Raw genomic sequence first — 22,491 nt, forward strand, 5'->3', positions numbered from 1 at the left:
TCCAGTTTACATACAAATGTATTCATTTATAACCACACACTGTTTGAACAGGAATTAACATCACATTCAGGAAAAACAAGTGGCTGTAAAAATGGCATTTCATGGTCACAAACAAATAGACCTGGTTTCACAGACAAGGCTTAGGCTAAGCCAGGATCAGACCTTAGTTCAATTATTTAAGTAGCTTTTATAAACATGCCTTAGAAGAGTGTTTATCTTGAGACAAAACAATGGCAGTGACATATTTTAAGATATGTTTTCAGTTAAAACAGTTCAGACACGCATTTTAGTCTGGGACTAGGTTTAAGCCTTGTCTGTGAAAGGGGTTAAGTAGTAGAGAAAAAATACATTATTGGCATTCATCTTGAGACAAAACAATAGCACAGAAAAATTAAGATGTCAGTGCAAGTTACTTTCAGTTAAAACAGCTCAAACATGCATTTTAGCAACAATTATTACAAAACAGATATTTTTCAGAGAAAAACAACACAAAAATCACATGCATTTGGGATGGCATAAGTTAATGAAGATCTGGTTTGGGTAATTCCAAGTCTAAAGTTTGTTAAAGAGGTAACATGCAAGTCAATAAACAACATGGATTTTACTTTATCCAACATTAGTAATTCATTAACAACTATATCATTTTTTATATAGAAATGACTTACGATGTATTGCAAAGTGTCCTCGGTTGTCAAACAACATTGAAAAGCTTTAGGTCCTAAGAGGAGAAACATTTTTACAGCATTAAGTGTCGAAAGTTGTTTGCTAAGTCAATTAATTAGTTGTGCAAATACTACTATTATAATCTACTATTTCTACTAAAATCATGATCATGATTTATACTAAAAATATCCTAACATTTTTCCCTGGACGAAGCAAAACACCAAGTTAGGCAAATGTAACGTCAGCTCACAATGTCTTTACTTACAGATTTGGATCATCATTTTGGGCACATGAAATCAGAGCTAACATGTCAAAGACAAAATAACAGACAAATATTAATTTAAAAGCTTAACTCAATATTATAATGCAGGAATCACGCGCACTTATCGCCCACAGCATTTCAAATATCTCGCGCTGTATACACGGTAAAGGACGCATTCATTTTAAATTCGATTAATTACGATTCCGTTTGTATTCATGTTCACAAACAATGTTAATTAACTGTAAAACACACATTCAAACGCTGCATTATCGAATTTATAAAGTAAAACAAATTTCCAAGTTCAACCTACCTTTCAGTCCGAGAAAATAGATCGATTTGAGCAGAAAGTTCGAATCGTCCGTCGTGACGTCAGCAAAACGTCTGACGCGGGATCCTTAAAGTGCAGGTGTGATGTTTGAGTAGTTGTGAATTTACTATTTAAGTTGAAAGAGTGTAACGATATTATAATAATAATGTCCAGCTGATTCATCTCACTGACTTCCAACTGGTTGCAGTTTACCTACACACTTCAGTTGGCAGGATTTTTTTATTTATTCAATTGTTATTTATATGTTTATTTATTTATTTATTTTTGTGGGACTAGACTAGAGGGAAGGGTCATGGGGAGCATGAATGCTAATGTGAATAAAGTGTTGAATGAGGGAACAGATGAATTGACATGGGGAAATGAAGCTGACCAAAAATCAACATTGATTCAATGTTCGTATTTTTTAACACTGAAAAGCATTGAAATATCAACGTTGATTCAATGTTGTCTTTTTCAACACTGAAAAGCATTGAAATTTCAATGTTGATTCAATATTATTTAACATTGAATTTTCAATCTCAACCAAAATGATGATTCTGATGGAATTTCAACATTGAATCAATGTCACCTTGCTATCTGGGATAACTTCTACTCATCACTGGCTACTCATTCAACTCACACCACTCTGCTGTCGTTTGCCTATCTTTATCTTTGCGCTACTCCATCGGACCTTCTACATAGCTGGCGGGTGAGTCTCCACTCCATCGTTTATCTATCGTGGACAGTATTTTGGATGGTTGGTAACCCCCTGCCATTCAATCTGACTGAAAAGGTCCCCATACTGCGCTGATCGTGCTCAATTAGTGACGAGAGTGCTGCAGCTCTCTTGCGTTTTATTGCAAGAGAAGTGTGTTCTTCAATCACTGGTGATGTTGTGTTGTAACTGCTTGTCTGTGATTTAATCATGCCTACCATCGCTCGCAACGTCCCAGTACCTGCTCTTCTTAGAGTTTTAACTCTGGGCTTATTATTCAGCTGCATCGCAAACATGACACTCAACTACTCGCTATCTCAACTGCGTAGCCTGAAATCGCACCCCCGTCTCGACTTGACTACATACAGGCTCTGTAAGGAGCTTGGGATTGCTTGACATCCATGTTGTGTTCATCGTTCCTGTTGCCACCATTTCTCATCACGCTTCCTGTCATCCTCATCTGTTCCATCTATCTGGTCTAACCACTCGGATATTCGCTATTCTATGCTGCCGGCCACCCACTGTGGAACAAATCTTACATCATTAATTACTGTATCCTGAAATCCATCTCTGACTGATCTACATACACGCAATGAGTGCACGTTTCATCCCGCATTTGCGTTGTTTAACTGTCGTACTCTCACGGATAAGGCTACTGCGCTTTGCGCATTACTAACAGAAAAAAACCTTGACTTCCTGCTGCTCACTGAAACATGGCAAGTTCCTAACGACTATTTTCACCTAAATCTCCTCACTCCATCTGGATACAGCTACCTGGCCAAACCTCGTTTAAAGGAACACTCCACTTTTTTTGAAAATAGGCTAATTTTCCAACTCCCCTAAAGTTAAACAGTTGAGTTTTACCGTTTTTGAATCCATTCAGTCAATCTCCGGGTCTGGCGGAACCACTTTTAGCATAGCTTAGCATAGTTCATTGAATCTGATTAGACCGTTAGCATCTCGCTCAAAAATGACCAAAGAGTTTCGATATTTTTCCTATTTAAAACTTGACTCTTCTGTAGTTACATTGTGTACTAAGACTGACGGAAAATGAAAAGTTGCAATTTTCTAGGCCGATATGGCTAGGAACTATACTCTCATTCCGGCGTAATAATCAAGGAACTTTGCTGCTGTACCATGGCTGCAGCAGGCGCAATGATATTACGCAGCGCCTGTGACCCCCTGCTTACACAGGGAGCGTGCCTTGCAACCATGGAGACAATTGTGAGAGACGCTGCGTAATATCATTGCGCCTACTGCACCCATGGTACGGCAGCAAAGTTCCTTGATTATTACGCTGGAATGACAGTATAGTTCCTAGCCATATCGGCCCAGAAAATTGCAACTTTTAATTTTCCTTCGGTCTTAGTACACGATGTAACTACAGAAGAGTCAAGTTTTAAATAGGAAAAATATTGAAACTCTTTGGTCATTTTTTAACGAGATGCTAACGGTCTAATCAGATTCAATGATCTATGCTAAGCTATGCTAAAAGTGGTACCGCCAGACCCGGAGATCGGCTGAATGGATTCAAAAACGGTAAAACTCAACTGTTTAACTCTAGGGGAGTTGGAAAATGAGCCTATTTTCAAAAAAAGTGGAGTGTTCCTTTAACATCTAGAGGTGGTGGTCTGGCTGCTGTCTACCGCAGCAATATCCCTCTCAATACTATCGATCTTCATGTGACATTAACTTTTGAATATCTAGTTCTCAAAATCTCTGGTACTTCTCCATTGCTTGTAGTTCTCCTGTATCGTCCACCCAAATCAATGTCTAATTTTTTCAGTGAACTGCACAAACTGTTAACCCTTACCTGTGCCATGTCTCCTTCAGTTATATTACTTGGTGATTTCAACATACACATTGATAGTGATCGTGCAGATTCCCGTGAACTCATATCAGTGTTTGAATGTTTCAGTCTCGTACAGCATGTTGATTTTCCTACACACTTAAAAGATCACACACTGGATTTGGTCTGTACTGCTGGTTTACTTAATGTTTCTGTGTTTGGCTCTCAAATTGGACTTTCTCATCACTTCTGCATTGAACTAAACTGTGTAATGCCTCTTCCCCGCCATAGGGTGAAATCCACCATAACCTACCATAACCTCAATTCTATCAATCCATTACTGTTTTCTGAATCTATACAAACATATCTGTCCAACATTACTGAGCACACTAGCGCCCCCTTAAAATCCTTGCCAAATATAATACCGCCATTTCCAACGGCCTTGATATACACGCCCCTCTTAAATGTAGACTTGTATACATAGATCTCCGTGGTTTACCTATACACTTCGCAAACTGAAAACTACTGGTTGTCGTCTTGAATGCCTTTACAGGAAAACTGATTTGAATGTGCATCTTATTGCCTAAAAGGAACATACAGTTATACAAATTTCATTCTTACCCTTCTTCCAAAATAAAATAAATCGCATATATGATCTCTTTCCACCTATTTACTCCTCTCACCTCTCGCATGACTTCCCCTCTGATCTTGTACCTGGTACTTTTACTGACTTTAACCCTCCAACCCCTGTTTATATCTCTGAGCTAATCAAGAAATCAAACGTATCTTTCTGTTGTCTTGATCCTGCTCCTACTGCTCTACTTAAAAACTGCACCTGTCATCTCACTGCCTATTTCACTTCTCATTTCTCAACTACTCAGTACTGGTGCTGTTCCTCTGGAATTAAAAAAATGCTGCTGTCACACCTGTCTTAAAAAAAATCCTGGTCTTGATCCTTCTGACATGATCAATTACAGACCAATCTCGAATCTTCAGTTTCTTTCGAAGCTGCTTGAAAAAGTTGTTGTTGCTCAACTTCAATGGTATTTGTCATCTCACAACCTCTACGAATGTTTCCAATCCGGTTTTCACACTCACCACAGCACTGAGACAGCACTTCTTAAGGTTGTCAATAACCTCCTTATGGCCACTGACTCAGGCTCCATTAGCATTTTAATTCTGTTAGACCTTTCCTCTGCTTTTGACACAATCTCTCATAGTATTCTCATTTCACGACTCTCTGCTCTTGGTATTTCTGGTACTGCTCTATCCTGGTTCATTTCCTACCTGTCCGAACGACAGCATTACATCTCTATTCACTAAGCTAAGTCCACTACTGCCCCGGTTTCTCACGGTGTTCACCAGGGTTCTGTTCTTGGGTATTTACTGTTCATCATCTACATGCTCCTATTAGGTAACATTATCCGTCATCATGGCTTCAACTTCCACTGCTATGCAGACGACACCCAACTCTGTATTAGTTTTCAACACAACTCTCATTTTCTCATCAACTCCATGTCGGCTTGTATTAATGATATATGATTGGATGACCAGTAACTTTCTCAAACTCAACACAGATAATGTTAACATTGCTGGAGTCTTGGTTCGACCTTCGACCTCTGTTAAAAACCTGGGTATAATCTTTGACTCATCTCTCTACTTCCACACATCTCTACACTCACTAAGTCAGCCTTTTTTCACATCCGTAATATTGCACGTTTACGTCCCTTCTTAAATATCAATGATGCTGAGACACTGGTTCACTGTAATTCTAATTATAGTTTACCAAACACAATAATTAATAAGCTCCAACATATTCAGTATTATATTGGTGGTCGGGCATTTTGTATCTCTGCCCCCCACACTCTGGAACTCCATTCCCAAACATTTGTGATCTCTCATCATTACATGATTTCAAAACCCGCCTTATAACATATCTTTTTGTTTCTTGTTTCTCTGACCTCTGACTGTATGATCTAATTCATGTTAAGTATTTTATGTTTCCATTTTGTTTTTCTGTCTGCTGTCATATTTGTGTTACAATATTGTAAAGCAACCTTGAGTTTGCAGAAAGGCACTATATAAAATAAACTTATTATTATTATTAAGAAATAAAAACAGATTTGGAAAGGGCTTGAAAGCAGCTTTCATATGGTATCAAAACAAAAAGTATTAGTAAGTGTAGCATTCCCGGCTGAACAGATGCAATTTACTCTCAGGAACTGATGTTTATAAAAAATTTAATTTCCAAAAACACTGTACGAGCTGAATAAAAACAAACAAACAATATTAGACATCTGCCTGCTAATTGTATGCAAATATCCATAAACCTATAAATGAATACACATTTGCAATTAATTGGCTTACACCATAAATAATGTGACAATAAATCACATTTTAGTATACAGGCTAATGTAATAACCTATATGATTTTATGAATTGTTTTAATTACAACAATCTCCCTTTAGAGTGCGATGTTAACTACGTTATATGAAACACCTGAGTTAACAATGAATTAATTTTGGTAAAACTGACGATCTCAATTTAGAGAGAAAAACATTAATTAAATAAAATTACCAAATAAAGTGCTGATTTACTGTAAACAATCTATTTAGAGTGCAAATCAAGAGAAACACTGACGAGTCAATACTACACTGTGCATAACAACATTATCAAATGAAAGAGATCAATAAAATAAACACTTCAAAGTCCTTCAAAGTTTACCACACAACATAAAATTAAAACGGTACCTTGTGCCCTTCAGCCAGGAGCTAAGATGTAGAAAGAAACCTTTTTAAACAAACATTTGTACAGTGTGTACCCAAAAGTTCATCCTTTCTCTGGTAACATTAAATCAGAATGATGTTTCACGTAAAAAGTGCGCCAATGAACACACAGGGTGCCGCTGCACTTCCTTTTCCAGACTTCAAAATAAAGGCATGTGTGGTAAAAAATGTAAACACTCTTGTAAAACAAATAAGAATACAATTATCCACATTAAGTATGCAGCGAGAATTATTAGTCAACCAAAACAAACAAAAGGTTTTTTTTTTTAAGTAACATTTTCAATTATAAAGTCCTTTCTTGTGAAAGCCTTTCTCAGGTATTCTATGGCAACACTGCCCTCTATGGTTGGAGGTAAAGATGACGGCCTATTGCAGAGATTGGGAATTTGATGGTCATTTACAGTAAGTATATACTATAATAAGTAAAATTTCACCATGTGATGGGTTTTTGTAGATCACATCACATATAGTACACAAGACAAAAAAAAAAAAAAGATAGCTGAATTTATTAAAATAACCCCGTTCAAAAGTTTGGGAACCATTGATTCTTAATACTGTGTGTGGTTACCTGGATGATCCACAAAGGTTTTTTTTTTTTGGTATGGTTGTTCATAAGTCCCTTGTTTGTCCTGAACAGTTAAACTGAGCTCTGTTCTTCAGAAAAATCCTCCAGGTCCTGCAGATTCTTCAGTTTTCAAGCATCTTCTGCATATTTGAACCCTTTCCAGCAGTGACTGTATGATTTTGAGATCCATCTTTTCACACTGAGGACAACTGAGGGACTCAAACACAACTATTAAAAAAGGTTCAAACATTCACTGATGCTCCAGAAGGAAACACGATGCATTGAGAGCCGGGGGTGAAAAATTTTTGAATTTGAAGATCGAGGTAAATTGTACTTAATTTGTCTTCTGGGAAACATGTAGATATCTTCTGTTGACTCTTTGTTGCCTTACCTCAGATTTCACGATTTCCCAACACAAAAAAAATTTCAGGAAAGCATGAGTGAGACTGATACGGTGAGATGAAGGTTCTTGTTTAAAAAAAAAAAAAAAAAAAAATGTGTGGGAGTGTGTTCGTGTGCAGTATGCATTTCCAAACTGAGGATGTTTACATCTCATCTCATCTTGAACCTGCTGAAATGTTCCTGTAAATATATTTCCTTTCCAAATGTGCATTTCCCCAGTAACCTGCCACAGTCCAGTGCTTGTTCTAAACATTGTAGAGGAATTTTTATTGCTTATCATTTATTCTCCTGATTTATGAATGGATGCATTGATACTTGTTTTCTCTCTGTCTTGTGTATCATTTAAAACAGTTTGTTCAGTGGAAAATTACTGCTAATGCTGTTCTCTTTTAAGAAACGCTTCTGAAACTAACAAAGGAAGTGAGGCAAAGGTGCAAATGTGTTTGTCTAGACAGCTTGAACTTTAATAGGGCATCTGCTAAGATTTAGACCCCGCTCTTTTTTTCAGTTTTTATGATCCTAATATGGTAACGTGTTATGATTGGTTTGGGGTAACAAGGAACAATAAGAGGGGTATATAAGACAGCTGCACTGGGTGAGGGTGTTCTTCTCTGTAGAATTCTGTATCTGCATTAAACAACCTTCTTGCAAGAATAAAATCAACAAAGACATTTCCTGAGTGTTTGTTTCATTACATTCTCACCACTGAAAGAATGAAGAATTATTCCACAATAACGAATAAGTCACTGAAATCAAAATCAATTATTCTTATTTTTTTATGGAATATTGCAGTATTTATGAATGATTTATCAATGAACATCACATTTATAAATTCACATGCCCCCATAATCTTAAATTAAAATAACTTCCCCTCCCTCTTGCAATGACTTCTCTTCTCTTCTCTGATGACGTGTTTACTGGAGCGAGAGCGGCACAACCTGTCAATCACATGACATTACAGCAATGGCAGAGTTTTACTCGGATATACATCACAAAAGGGAAGAAAGACTATCACAACTACTGTTTCATGTCAACTTTAAGGGTCTGATGTCATGTTTTTGTTTTCACACACTGACCGCAAGTTTGTTTGTCACTGGCTTTAAAAAGAAGGCGAGTGCTGACTACATCTACAATGAACAAGGAACAAGATCATTTAATGTTTGACGGTTAAAGAGCAGAAATGTCTGATGGTATTTATGAAGATGTGATCAGGACTGAGTCTGAGAGAATGAACACAGACAGAGTGGAGATGATGGTGGAAATCTATGAGAGTGCAGAATGTGTGACAGATCATGACTTCAGGACAGAGACAAACACACACCAACCACTTCAGCGTACAGGTAATCACATTCATTACTTTGATCAAATCATCAGAGTCTGCACATGTTCAGTCATCTAATGTCATTCCTGTGGTGTTCAGAAGTGATTGTGTGAAGATCAGAAGCAGCTACAGTGTGTTTGGTTCAGCTTTGTGTTCTTCTGATGCTATTGTAGGATTAAATAACTATTTGTAAATGATTTTGGAGAGAGAGAAAAAACAGACTAAAATGTTTACTCAGCCTGTGTGTTTCAGTTAGGATGGTCAGTCAGTTTCGTCCGATGCCTAATTGTATGAGACCTGACACTGACATTGTTTTTTCTGAGACTTAAAGCCTTTCCGTCTGAGGCGCGATGCAGTTTTGTCCAATGACTGAAGCCTTTTAGTCTGAGGCATGATGCTTTTTCATCATATAAATGAGTTCTGTGGATGTCCTAAAATGTACACCATACCTGAGGCCTTCATAATAATGTTGATGAGAATGCTGCTCTATCTTTGTGTTGGTGTAGAAACAGAGAAACCACAGGCTTGACTTTACTGCCTTTATGACACCATATTTGTATCACTGATTGTTCATGCTCATTGAAAGCATCATTCTGTGCCAGCCTCATTATGTCAATAAAGTTCAAAATCTTTACCCCAGCCTCCTTGAGCATTGCACCTCACATCATTTGAGACTTTACACTGACTTCAGACCATTTCCGTTCTCAGTGACATGTGATTGACCCGCAATTAAAAGAAGCATCGCAGGCAATAGAAACAAACATGCAACAGAAGAACACAGATTTCAAGCACAATTAAGATACATTTTCTCATCAATTTTAATTTCACTGGATTAAGTAAGGTGACTTTTCTCTTATGTATAATTTTACTGTGCTAATTTGAACCTGGCTGCTACATCTAACCACACTACCACAAGTGTGATTTTTTTCCCCCCAAATGGCTCAGTGTAAATCCTCACCCTGCAACCAGTTTCATTGGCTGAGGTTACAGTGACGGGTAGGTTTAGGGATCAGGGTTGGGTGTAGGTAATCGTTACTGTAATTGACATGACCAATTAAATGTTTAGAATCGGCTCCAGGGCGGGATTTCCGCTGAACTGGTTTGGGGGAAAAAATCATGCCTACCACAATAGTGCCCTCTAGGAAGAGCTTTTTGTTATGCAAATATATTGGATTAACTGGAAGGGTGTCACATGCTCTTGTACTGTGATGTACTTTGCTATTTGAGACTCTACTTTTAGTAGTTGAGGTCAATAAGTGGCAGAGGACTACAGAGTAGAAACACATGTAGCTTCCATCATGTGAACAAAAATGTCTCAACCTGTTTATGGCAATATAAACACTGAACCAAGAGAAACCATACAGTTACACATACAACACAAACATACAATTAGGAAACTGAGAAAGCATTTATCTTGATATCTGTCATTTTCAGGAAGTGATTGTGTGAAGATCAGAAGCTCCAGAGCAGCTGCAGTGTGTTTGGTGCTGCTGTGTGTTCTTCTGCTGACTGCAGTCATAGTGCTGTGTGTCACGTTCACTCAAGAGAGACGACAGTTAATATCCAAGAATGAAAACCTGACCAATGAGAGAGACCAGCTAAAACTGGAGAAAAATGATCTTCAGATGACTCTTGGTAAACTGGGTGAATTTCTTTTGTCATTTTAGTAGTTGCTACAGAGCAGGAATACAATCTGGTTAGTATTCATAGGTGTTTGTATGTCAAGTGTAATTCTAGTGCACATATTCACAGCATGGTAAGAGTCTATAGTACAAAATAAATTCAGTAACACTTTATTTCAATTGTCCACTTTACACATTCTACTGACTACAAGTAACTTTAAACCTACATGTCAACTAACTCTCAGTAGAGTATCAGTAGACTGCTTCATATTTGCTGACACTTTATTTTGATGCTCCCAACAGATATTCCACTGGCTACAAGTAACTTTACAACTACATGTCAGTTTATTCTCGTGGTTCAGCGTGTATATGTGAACAGATGAACGAGACAAGTTAAAAAGACTGAAAAAAGTGCTAATAGTTAAACTGGTTGTGTTTACAGATGGATGGATTCACTATCAATCCAGTCTTTACTTCATTTCCTCTGAGGAGAAAAACTGGACTGAGTGCAGAAGATACTGTACAGAGAGAGGAGCAGATCTGATCATCATAAACAACAGAGAGGAACAAGTGAGTGAAAGTGTGTGTGTGTGTGTGTGTGTGTGTGTGTTTAGCCTGCCTGTAAATGATGAAATGTATCTGTGTTTTTATTCTTAGAAATTTGTCAGTAACAGTTCTGATGGTGTCTGGATTGGTCTGACTGACAGTGATGTGGAGGGCAGATGGGAATGGGTTGATGGCAGCACACTGACCTCTGGGTGAGAAATCACTGAATTTAACTAATTATTATCTAATAAATGATCATATCTCACAGTCAGTATCATATCACACAGAAAGCAGCACTGAACATCTAATGCTGATCTGTTGATGCAGGTTCTGGAGGTCTGGAGAGCCTAATAGTTACTGGGGCGATGAAGACTGTGCTTTGACTTCTTCAACAGGATGGAATGATTATCCATGTAATACAGCATTTAGATGGATCTGTGAGAAGATTATTTTTAAATGACACATTTCAATAAATATGCGAGCAGAATGCATTATGAACACACAAGCAACTATAATAATGTAATAAAGCAAAATGAAATAACTGCACATTATGTAATGAGTATTACATTACTAATAACTTAACACATAAAAAACATTTTTGTTCCCTTGCCATATTTTTAAAAATCTAATCTAAACCTTAAACTATCTACAAATTGCACCAGATTTAAATATACATCAAATTATTACTACTACTAGTACTACTGTACATTATATGAGTTATATTGCATATTTGGACTACGTAGGAAACATTTAAAAGCACAGACATGACAGTCTTGTCAAGTAATTGTAAAAACTTCCGGTTAAAGCTCCGTCACTTCCAGTTTAGTCCGAATACAGATACAAATCATCTGGAGATTGTTGCAGATACAGGTTCCACTGCACGCCCCTAATATAAATGCTGTTAATCATTGATACCTAAAATAATTACCAAAGGTAATTAATAGAACCTTATTGTGAAGTGTTATTAATGTCCTTATTATTGATCTACAAAAGATTTACAGCAGACATGAAGATTATAGTATCAAATGAATACTGAATTCTTATACATAACACAAATCATCTGAATAACAACCTGTGAAGAAATAACGTTACGTTTACTTCAGGAAGATTTGGCCAACTGACTTTGTCACAGTCACATGGACTTTCAGTTTGTTTGTTTTCATCTGTCACATGTTCCTTTGTTCTAGTTTCCCGCCACAATCTGTAACCATGGACACTAATCACATTCATCACAGCTGTTCATCATTTGAGTTAATCAGTCAGTGTATTTAAGTTCCTGTGTCTGTTCAGTATGTTGTTGGGTGTCGTTTGTGTCTACATTGGTGTATGTTCCTGTCTGTTCCTGTATTCTCCTGTTGGATTTTCAAGTAAAAGACTTATTTGACTCTTATCTCCTCGTCGTGTGTTTAATACACTGGTAGAATTGTAACACATTAGTTCATTAGTTACCTACAAAAATGAAGGGAAAAAAAAAAAATTATAAATAGTTTTGTAGGAAATAAAAAAAGTTATGACAATCATTTAAATTTTTATTTCTCAAAAATGATTACAAACGTATAATGACAGTTAGAAAGCAGAAGCTTTATTTTATTAATTTAGTGTATAAAACTTTAAATGTGTTTCAACTCAAAATGATGGAGCACATCATAATCACAAAGTTAGTAAAGTCTTTATGAAATTGTTGAGTTCACAATGCAGCCTAATAAGCCGACTTTTCTTTTAATGTAATAGTTTGATTACAATTTATTTTAAGATGTCTTAGAGTGAAATTATACATTTAAGTACTGAGTTATATCAATAACAACATGTACTTACTATAGGGTTAGGAACAGAGTTTGGTTTAGGGTTAGTTTCATGTATAATTTAATTATACATAATTTACTGTTATAGTACTGTAAAATAAATACTTTATTACATTACACTTTATATATTATGAGCTGAACAACTAAATAAGGCTGAGAAGTTACGATTATTGTGACTTAAATTCATGTTACTGTTTGAAAGGCACTTTTCTTTATTATGCTGTTCTGTGGAGGGCAGATGGAAATGGGTTGATGGCAGCACACTGACCTCTGGGTAAGAAATCACTGAATTTAAAGGGATAGTTCACCCAAAAATGAAAATTTGATGTTTATCTGCTTACCCCCAGGGCATCCAGGATGTAGATGACTTTGTTTCTTCAGTAGAACACGAATGATGATTTTTTAACTCCAACCGTTGCAGTCTGTCAGTCGTATAATGCACGTCAATGGCAACACCATCTATAAGAGTAAAAAAACACGCACAGACAAATCCAAATTAAACCCTGCGGCTCGTGACGACACATTGATGTCCTAAGACACGAAACAATCGGTTTGTGCGAGAAACCGAACAGTATTTATATAATTTTTTACCTCTAAAACACCACTATCCCTTTAACTAATTATTATCTAATAAATGATCATATCTCACAGTCAGTATCATATCACACAGAAAGCAGCACTGTACATCTAATGCTGATCTGTTCTTTCAGGTTCTGGTGGTCTGGAGAGCCTAATAGTTAGAGTGGTGATGAAGACTGTGCTTTGACTCATTCAACAGTTTGGGAAGATTATCCATGTAATACAGCATTAAGATGGATCTGTGAGAAGATTATTTTTAAATGGCACATTTAAACAAATATGTGAGCATAATGCATTATGAACACACAAGCAACTATAATAATGTAATAAAGCAAAATGTAATAGTTCCACATAATGTATTACGTTACTAATAACTTAAGAGTTTTTTTTTTTTTTAATAAATTTAAACCAGCTACAAAATGCACCAGATTTAAATATAAATAAAATTATTACTACTACTATTAGTACTACTGTACACAGGGTTGCCAGGTCCTAGAAATATTTCCAGCCCAATGACAACTCAAAACCCACCCAAATGGAATGAAAACTAGCCCAATTTTTCCAGTGTCCAATCAGATTAAATGTGAGATATATATATATATATATATATATATATATGTACAGTTTTTGCCTTTTCTCTTAACCCTCCCCCAATTCTTATAACACACACTGTATTTTTTACACAATCTTATACAATAAAGGACAAACAAGAGCATGTCCTTGCTGATATTGTTGTGACGTCAGTGCTCTCATCCACAATAAGAGAGTATGGTCCAATTCCTATATCCTCCAGAAGGTCTTCAAGCACTACTGGTCCTATCACTGAATTAATTAGTGCTGTGCATTTTGTTCAATGTAAATTAGTACCTTTCTTGGAAATTTCTTCTACAACACTTCCTAAATGATCAACAGTTAAGGTGCTTGAGTGGCAAGCAACATGCGCAGCCAGCTTCAACTCTGCCTCCTTCACAGCAACATTAGTTCTTAGAAAGGAACTGCCTGTGCCAAATAATGTTCTGGTATTTGTTTTTCAGTTGCAGCGTGAGCTAACAGATCACCGTGGTGAGCTCTGATTTCACATTTGCAATATTTGCAGAACGCTTTTTTATCGTCATTTAGAACACTTCTAATCCGTTCCATTAATCCTTTCTCTGTCTCCCATTCTTTGCAAAATTTCTTTCCGTATTTTCCCCATTTACCTAAAATTTTATAATGCTGCTAATTCATCCACAGACCAACAGACGCTTCTACAACCGGCAAATGTGGGCGTAAAAGTAGCCCAATTGTGCGGGAAAACCATGACCCTGGCAACTATGACTGTACATTACTTCTTATACATAACCCAAATCATCTAAATAACAACCTGTGAAGAACTAATGTTACGTTTACCTCAGGAAGATTTGGCCAATAATGACTTTAGTTCATTAGTTATCTACAAAAAAAAGAAAGAAAAAAGAAAAAAAAGAGAAAAGCATCTCTATAGAGAATCATATCACTAAAATTATAAATTTGTAGGAAATAAAGTTTCATGACAATCATTTAAAAAAAAGTCTGTAGTTTTGAGAAAATGTTTATGTGTGGTAAGTGAAAAAAAGTCACTGAAATAAGGCCATAAAACCCATACTGCATATTTGTTGACAAGATTTTTGAGAGCTGGATCTAGTAGCCTAGAATTTTTGCTTTGAAACTATGTGAAAATCATCCTGGCCACTTATTCACATAAAACAATATATTGATTTAAAATTTGTAAGAATGTTTTGTTTAAGTAAGTCTGTATGCAAAGAGGTGTGAATCATCATGAATACTGATGTTTCAAACCTGGGAAGGCAAAGACCCTCCCCTCCCCCAGCTGAATGGGACTAGAAGAAAGAATACAAGGAGACTGAAAGAATAGCTTTTTTATTGTTTGTATTTTATTTACAACACTACACAATCCAAATATACATAACGAAGGACAAAAAGGCACTGATTTAAACAGAGACTTGAACAGTCACACACCTTTGTGTCATTCCTGAAACAGTTCCTGTTCAACATACGTGTCATTTCCAAGGTTTTTGCTTTTTCTTTGCCCTGCCATCAGTAGACAGTGATAGAGCTTATTTTACAGTGTTCATGTAGGATATCAGTCCAGTGTAGCAGTGTAGTATTTAATGTTAAATAATATTGGACCAATGTTGAAAATTCAATGCTAAAATAGTATTGGATCAATGTTGATAATTTAATGCTTCTTAATGTTGAAAAGACAAACATTGAATCAATGTTGATTTTTCATCAGGTTCATTTCTCCACTGGTGGGGCTTTAGACATGTCCCATCTATACTTTAAAGCAAATCCAAATCAATTGGGTACATTTCCTTGAAATGTAGTGAGCACATTCATGCTCCTCAAAGGATAAATCCTGTTAATTTTGTCACCTCATAATGGGTAATGGGTCATGACACTTCCCGCTGACGCCACCACCAAAAAACAAACCAAAAAAAAACCTGCCAACTGAGTGTGTGGATTAACAAAGAACTCTCACCATAAGTTGGAATTCAGTAAGATGAACCGGTTTATTATTAGTAGTAATATTAATCTTAATATTTTCCAAACTCCACCATCATGGAAAACATCTCCAACACTCTACACAATGTTTCGGCTAGCTGCAGGAGCACATTCAGCCAGATACTTATAATGAATGTCATTTAAGTCTTCAATTTTTAGAGTCTTTAATTTTTAGAAAATGTAGGCTAATATTATTATTATAACTTTTTTTTAAACTAATGTAGAATTTACATACATTTAACTGACTGTTTGCAAAGACCCACCCCCTTTAGTTACTGTTGCTATGTCCGACAAGCCATGCCGATCTCGAAAAATACATCGCGGAGCAAAGAGGACACTGACAAAGCGTCGACAGACAAGACAGAGCAGGTTACTTTTGATATGAAACAAAGTCTCAAATTTCAAATTTTGTAATTTTTAAAGAAATTTTAACAATAAATACCATTTTGTGGCTCTTTAATGTGTCGTGACAGATCGCTGTAGCGCCTCAGTTCAAGCGGCTCGTGAACCGATCATCTCTTCCTATTAGCTCGTTTATAGCATCAAATAAACATGAATGAACGTCATAAGGAATGTTGCTTCAATTTCGGAAAGATGTCAGTACACACCATTTTTCAAGTTCAAGTCCACCTACATTAATCTGCTAACTCACCTGACTGCTTTGTCGAACAAAATGGTGTATTTGGCGTTATGATAGGTTAGATCGCCTGTCAATGAAATACTATCAAATGTGCCATAATCCAATCCAGTATGTGGCGGTAATGCACCTTAAAGCTGGTTGCCAACCGCCAATCAGATCAGACTTCAAGTGCGAAAGAGACAGAGACGAGGCGTTCAGGCAACGACAGATTGGTTTTTAGAGGTAAGTACAAAAAGATTGATAAAATTCACCTCAATTTCATTTCATGTTTTTATTAATCTTATTCTTACAACTTGTGTGCTTTTCTTGGGCGAGTCATTAATGTGCACCGTGCACAAACCAACAAATTTTCCTTAAATAATACATTAAATAAAGTTTGTTTTTCAACAAACCCTATCATGGGTAAAACCCCCAATGGGTAAATTGTAATTTTTCATTTTAGGGCGAACTAACCCTTTTAGTCAAAAAAGGTGCAATGAAGCGTGAGTTGTCATAGTTGGGCACACTTCTATAGTGACGAACAGGAGATCACAGCAAATATAATTTTTGTATTCAAATAGCTATTTTTTTAAATCCACGACAGTTTTCAAAACTTCCAAAAGGGGGTAAAAATATGGAGAAATGGGGTAACAGCTGTAATGGGGTTAAAGATGAGATGTCACTATTTTGGTGTCCGCATCAAATTGAATTTACTAAAGTCATTTTCATTTTATATACATAAAAACATGTTAAATGCAAGTAAACTGTCTACTTTAATATGTCAAATAACTTTTGTGAAAATAATGTTCCAAAGTGTAAAATTATTATTGAAGGAGAACAACTGCATATTCGCTTAAGCATAGGCTATTTATTTACCAACGTTTTGGCTAGTAACCTTTGTCAATACTTTAACAAAATGGAGAATAGTATAAATAAAGGGGATGATTGTACACAGGTGAGAGTGGTGACGTCCAAATCATCCAATAATTACCTAAATGACACTTATATCCAATCTATCTCCCTCTGAGCGACTTGATCTAGTTAGAAGAAGCTGAGTAAATTCTTCAAAGTGAAGATGCCAGATGTGCGATGGTAATTTAAATCTTAAAGTTTTTGAGAAAACCAAGTTTTTCATTCAACACACATATCTACCAGGCAAATTTTGTTTTTAATGATTTCTAGAAGGATTATCCATGTTTTATGCAAATATTTTCCTGACACCCTACCAGTTGGCCGTTTTGCTGTAGTGGGAGGAGCATCAGTTGATGTGAATTAGGAGGATGCTGGCCTGTAGTTTAACCACTGAGCCAGCCTCCCAGATGAACTGGGCAGGGAAGAAACTGAAAAATGAGCAAAAAAGAAAAACTGCATTTAAAGACACCAGGCTCAAGATGTGCATGTTTGGTAAGTCAGGATTCCCACGGGTCCTTAAAAAGTCTTAAATTCAGTTTTATCAAATTACACTTAACTTAAATAGAATGAGAAAAGCCTTCATTATCTTTTAAAGAGGTCTTAAGTTTGGGGATAAAAAAAAAAAAAATAGGAATTGCAAAATGGCTTGTAATTATTAAACTTAAATAGGTAATTGAATTAAATGTGAGTGCTGGAAAGTCAAAACGCGATGCTGTTGCGTATTCTACAGGCTCGCTTTCAGTGTTGTATCGATAAATAAATATCTTAATTTTTAATTTGGTGAATTTTACTAAAACAATGACGCATGTTTAGTTTTGTGACTTATTTTAAACCTGTAGATATGTTGTTTATACCGGTATTGTACTGTTACATGTCCTGCAAAGATGACAGAAAATGTACTTGCATTTTCTGTCCAGAAATATAAGTAAAATGATCACACACCCACAAACTCTTTAAAATTTTTCAACTTACTTTTCCATTTAGTCCTCCTGTGTGTCTACAGGTGTCTGCAGGTGCTTTAAAGGGAAATGTCTATACTAAAATGTTTTAACTTTAACAAACATTTTATCAAATTTCAAGTTTCACTTAATTTTGTAGTACATTTGTAATTTATAAATAGTCACATTTCCAAATATTTTCTAACATCCTATTTATTTACTGTTTAGATGCCTTACATCAGCAGGCAAAAGCTGAGAAAAAGAAGGCCTCAGAGTTTATCTTTGCTGTGCCTGTGCAAAAATGGCTCCGTTACGCCTCTGAATGGCTTGGGGGCATTGCTCGTGGTGGAAAGTTCATTAGAATTCAGAGTAATGTTGCGAGTTTCTATTTGCATTTACCGTTGTACAGATGCAGGTCGTCATGTTTTTCTGGGCTTTTTTTCTGGCATTTGCTTCATAATTTCAGATATAATTGTTTTAAAGTCGGCATGAAATCAAAATTGACAATACTTATTTTTAATGGAATATTGTATTATTTATTATCAATAATTTATCTGTGCACTTCATTATTTTTAAAAAAAAAATCATGTAGCTTTGTAATCTTTAATCAAAAACATTAACCTCCCCCTTCAAACGACTCATTATCTCTTCCTGTCACATGCTATGGCGCGAGGGCGGAGCTATCTGGAACTGCCAGCAGATTGAAATTTGCCTCCATTTTGTTAGCAACGCCCAAATTCCAACAAATCAATCAAATCCTGAAGGACAAAATTACGTCTCCCCCTCTCATTTCAGATGCCGTTTTACTTGGATAGACGTCACAGTAGAGAAGAAAAGACAATCGCAACTTCCGTTTCATGCTGACTTTGAGTCATCCAATTTATTATAATCTGTACTTATTTTATTTTAAGCTTTATGCTTTAAAAGTCATCATGAAATTACATTTTTTCTGAATGTGATATTTTCTGTTCAGTGTGGGGGCATAAATAAATACATTTGCATGTAAACTGAAGGATGTTGTTTACTTTGAGTGACTTTTTGATCCAAAACCATATTAATTGCAGCCCTACATGGTCTCTGATTGATAGGAGAAAAAAACAGACAATTAACTGGTATAGAACCCTGCTGTACATAAAGCAAGATTGATTTATATTGTTTCTATGTTGATTCAATGTTAAATAAGTGATTTAAGTTAGGTTGAAAAGAATATTGATTTTATGACCATCTTGATTGATTTTTTGTCATTGAAATAACATTATTTCAGGGTGCAAACCTGATGAAAAATCAGTGTTAAATTTCAACATTGATTCAATGATAATTTGGTTTATGCATTATATTCAATGTTGGTCTGCTATTTGACTTGTGTGAAAGTTTGAGTCAATTGGACTCATCAGTGGCATCTGATTCCTGAAAAAATAAATAAATAAAATATATACATATAATATGTGTAATGAGGTCATATTCAGTAATGAAACTAGAGCCTTGAAACAGAAAGTGAAGTACTGAAGTAAACAGAAAAGAATATCAAAATAAGGGTCCACATAACAGAACATAAACCTGACAATAAAATCATAGGGCTATTGTTGTATGTATAACAGTTAGTTCTGATCCTCGAATCTGACTGGACAAGAGACTTTCTGCTGATATTTCACCAGTATAAGCAGAACTACTCATCTCTGCTAGGGCTGTCAGTCAGTGCAGTTACATTGTTATGCCACAAGGTGGTGGCAAGGGACTGTCTTTGAGTAAGCCTTTAAACCAGGGGTGCCCAACCCTGTTGCTGGAGATCTACCTACCTGCAAAGTTTAGCTCCAACCCTAATATAATACACCTGAATCAGCTAATTAAGATCTTCAGGATCAGTTGATAATTACAGACAGGTGTGTTGAGCAGGGCTGGAGATGAACTCGCAGGAAGGTAGATCTCCAGGAACGGGTTTGGGCACCAACGCTGATTCGTTTAAAGAAGGATGTAATGAAACAAGCTGTTGAAATCATTTTAACTTTGAGTGCCACTTTAGAAGGCTCAGCTGACTAGCAATACGCAGATGCTAAGACAGAGATTTTGCTCTTCGCACCTTATTCTACTTCAGACCGAGAGCATACAACATCGTAGCCATCTGGATCAAAGAAGCCTATAAGAGACAGGTAAAAGTCCCCAATTAAAACCGGGCCCACGGGTGATTCAACACTACACACTCCATCAGCGAGGCCGATCTCTAAAAACAGTTAGGCTGCTTACTTATGCTGCGCTTCACGTTCTGCAGCTTGACTGCATTGCTGTTCTTTTCTACCTGACTGAAGGTGGCATGCTTCTCCATCCCGAAAACGACCAATCTGTGGTATTCCTGCCTGGTGCTTTGCAGAACGGTGGTGAAAAAAGGAAAGTTGTTCCTAGACTGCTTTCTGGGTGACACGTTATGGATAAACCCTTCACCGCGTCTTCACTGTCTTTTCACACTTTAGCTGGACTGGCCATCCCTCCGCTGCTTTTCCAGACGCCGTCTTATTATAGGATTTTGACTCCTAAAATCTTGTTGTGTCGTGGACAAGAAATACATCATGTTGCTACCTGACCACTCATCGCGTGCAGTCTTTAACCACGTGCAAGCTGTCATCGAGAAGGCGGGATTATTGACTGACAGAAGATGCTGTGAGCGTAAACAAACATGGCTAGCAGCATGTTTTGCTCTGTCTTATCATCAGAAAAGCCCAAAAGAGGACACATATCTGGATTGCATGGATATTTGGATTTCCTTCGAAGAGAACTGAGGTAACATATGTTTTATTTACTTTTTTCACTCTGTCACGGTAACTTAGTCCCTCGAGGAAACATCATGCAGGAGTATTGTGGCCATTGCTCCACAAACATTTCCTCCATTGTAAATTCCACCTAGCAGGACCGATTGTCTCTTCGTTTCAGCATGTTTGAAAGCATGTAGGTGTTACGGTGTAGGTAGCTGTAGAGATGAAGCTTACACGGACTTCTACAAAATAGGGTTATTTATTCAACGAAGGAGAAAAACACAACCAAACACATCTAACTAACAATAGAACAGACAAGGAGTGCAGGGAGTGAGTCCATTATAAAGGGAGTGCAGATGATCAGGAGCAGGTGCAGGTAATCTGTGATGATGGGGAGATGACGAGGAAGTGAGTGCAGATGTGGAAACATGGAGGATCATGGGAAATGGAGTCCAGGACAGAAGGGAACTGTTACAGTACCTCCCCCTCCTGGTAGGCGCGGCCTCGCGCTGTTGATGGAACAACCGGGGAGGGGGGGTGGGCTCCCTGGAGACCTTCACGCAGGTGCGGGGGGAGGTGCAGACAGGTACGGAGGTCTCCAGGGCGGGTCAGAGGCCGTGGGCGGCCATGGCGGGTCTGGAGCCTTGGAAGGCCATGGTAGCACAGGAGACCCACCCATACGTTCCCCTCCCACGGGTACATAAACACCCCCCCCCCCCCCCCCCCCAATTTCTTTGGGCGAACCCGTGGTGGTAAAAATGGATTCGTGGGCAGGAACGTTATGGTGGGCTGGAGCGGGCTCGTCGGCTGCTGGAGCGGGCTCGTGGGCAGCTGGGGCGGGCACGTGGACAGCTGGAGCTTGCTTGTGAAGAACTGGAGCTTGCTTGTGGAGAACTAGAGCTTGCTCGTCCAGAACTGGAGCTGGCTCGTGGAGAACAGGAGCGGGCTCTTGGAGAACTGGATTGTGCTCATGGAGAACTGGAGCAGGCTCGTGGAGAACTGGAGTGGGGTCTGGAGTGGGACTCCAGGACATCCCCTCATATTCAATCAATAGTCCCAGTGGCACCAGTGTGGGGGCCAATAGGAGTGAGGGCTCAGGCATGGCGGCGGCCATTATAATAGAATATAAATAACATATCAAATGTTGAAAGTGAGACATTTTGAAATGTCATGCCAAATATTGGCTCATTTTGGATTTCATGAGCTACACATTCCAAAAAATTTGGGACAGGTAGCAATAAGAGGCCGGAAAAGTTAAATGTACACTGTAAAAAAAATGTCGTAGTTTTTACAAAATAATTTTGGCAGCTGTGGTTGCCAGAATAATTTTGTAAAAAATACAGGAAAACTGTAAACACATTTACAGAACAAAATG

General features: G+C 37.3%; 1 protein-coding gene across 1 annotated transcript; it reads left to right on the top strand.

Annotated features, from left to right (window-relative positions):
• Window positions 1-7,523: 7,523 nt before the first annotated feature.
• LOC127511455 (CD209 antigen-like protein E) lies at window positions 7,524-11,560 on the top strand. Its single transcript, XM_051892268.1, has 6 exons — window positions 7,524-7,527; window positions 8,668-8,829; window positions 10,245-10,454; window positions 10,821-11,002; window positions 11,090-11,190; window positions 11,306-11,560. Exons 1-6 carry the CDS (start codon window positions 7,524-7,526, stop codon window positions 11,436-11,438), a joined length of 792 nt encoding a protein of 263 aa, XP_051748228.1. The 3' UTR covers window positions 11,439-11,560.
• Window positions 11,561-22,491: the final 10,931 nt, after the last annotated feature.

The sequence above is a fragment of the Ctenopharyngodon idella genome, chromosome 4, assembly GCF_019924925.1.
Source record: "Ctenopharyngodon idella isolate HZGC_01 chromosome 4, HZGC01, whole genome shotgun sequence".
In the NCBI taxonomy this organism is placed as follows: domain Eukaryota; kingdom Metazoa; phylum Chordata; class Actinopteri; order Cypriniformes; family Xenocyprididae; genus Ctenopharyngodon; species Ctenopharyngodon idella.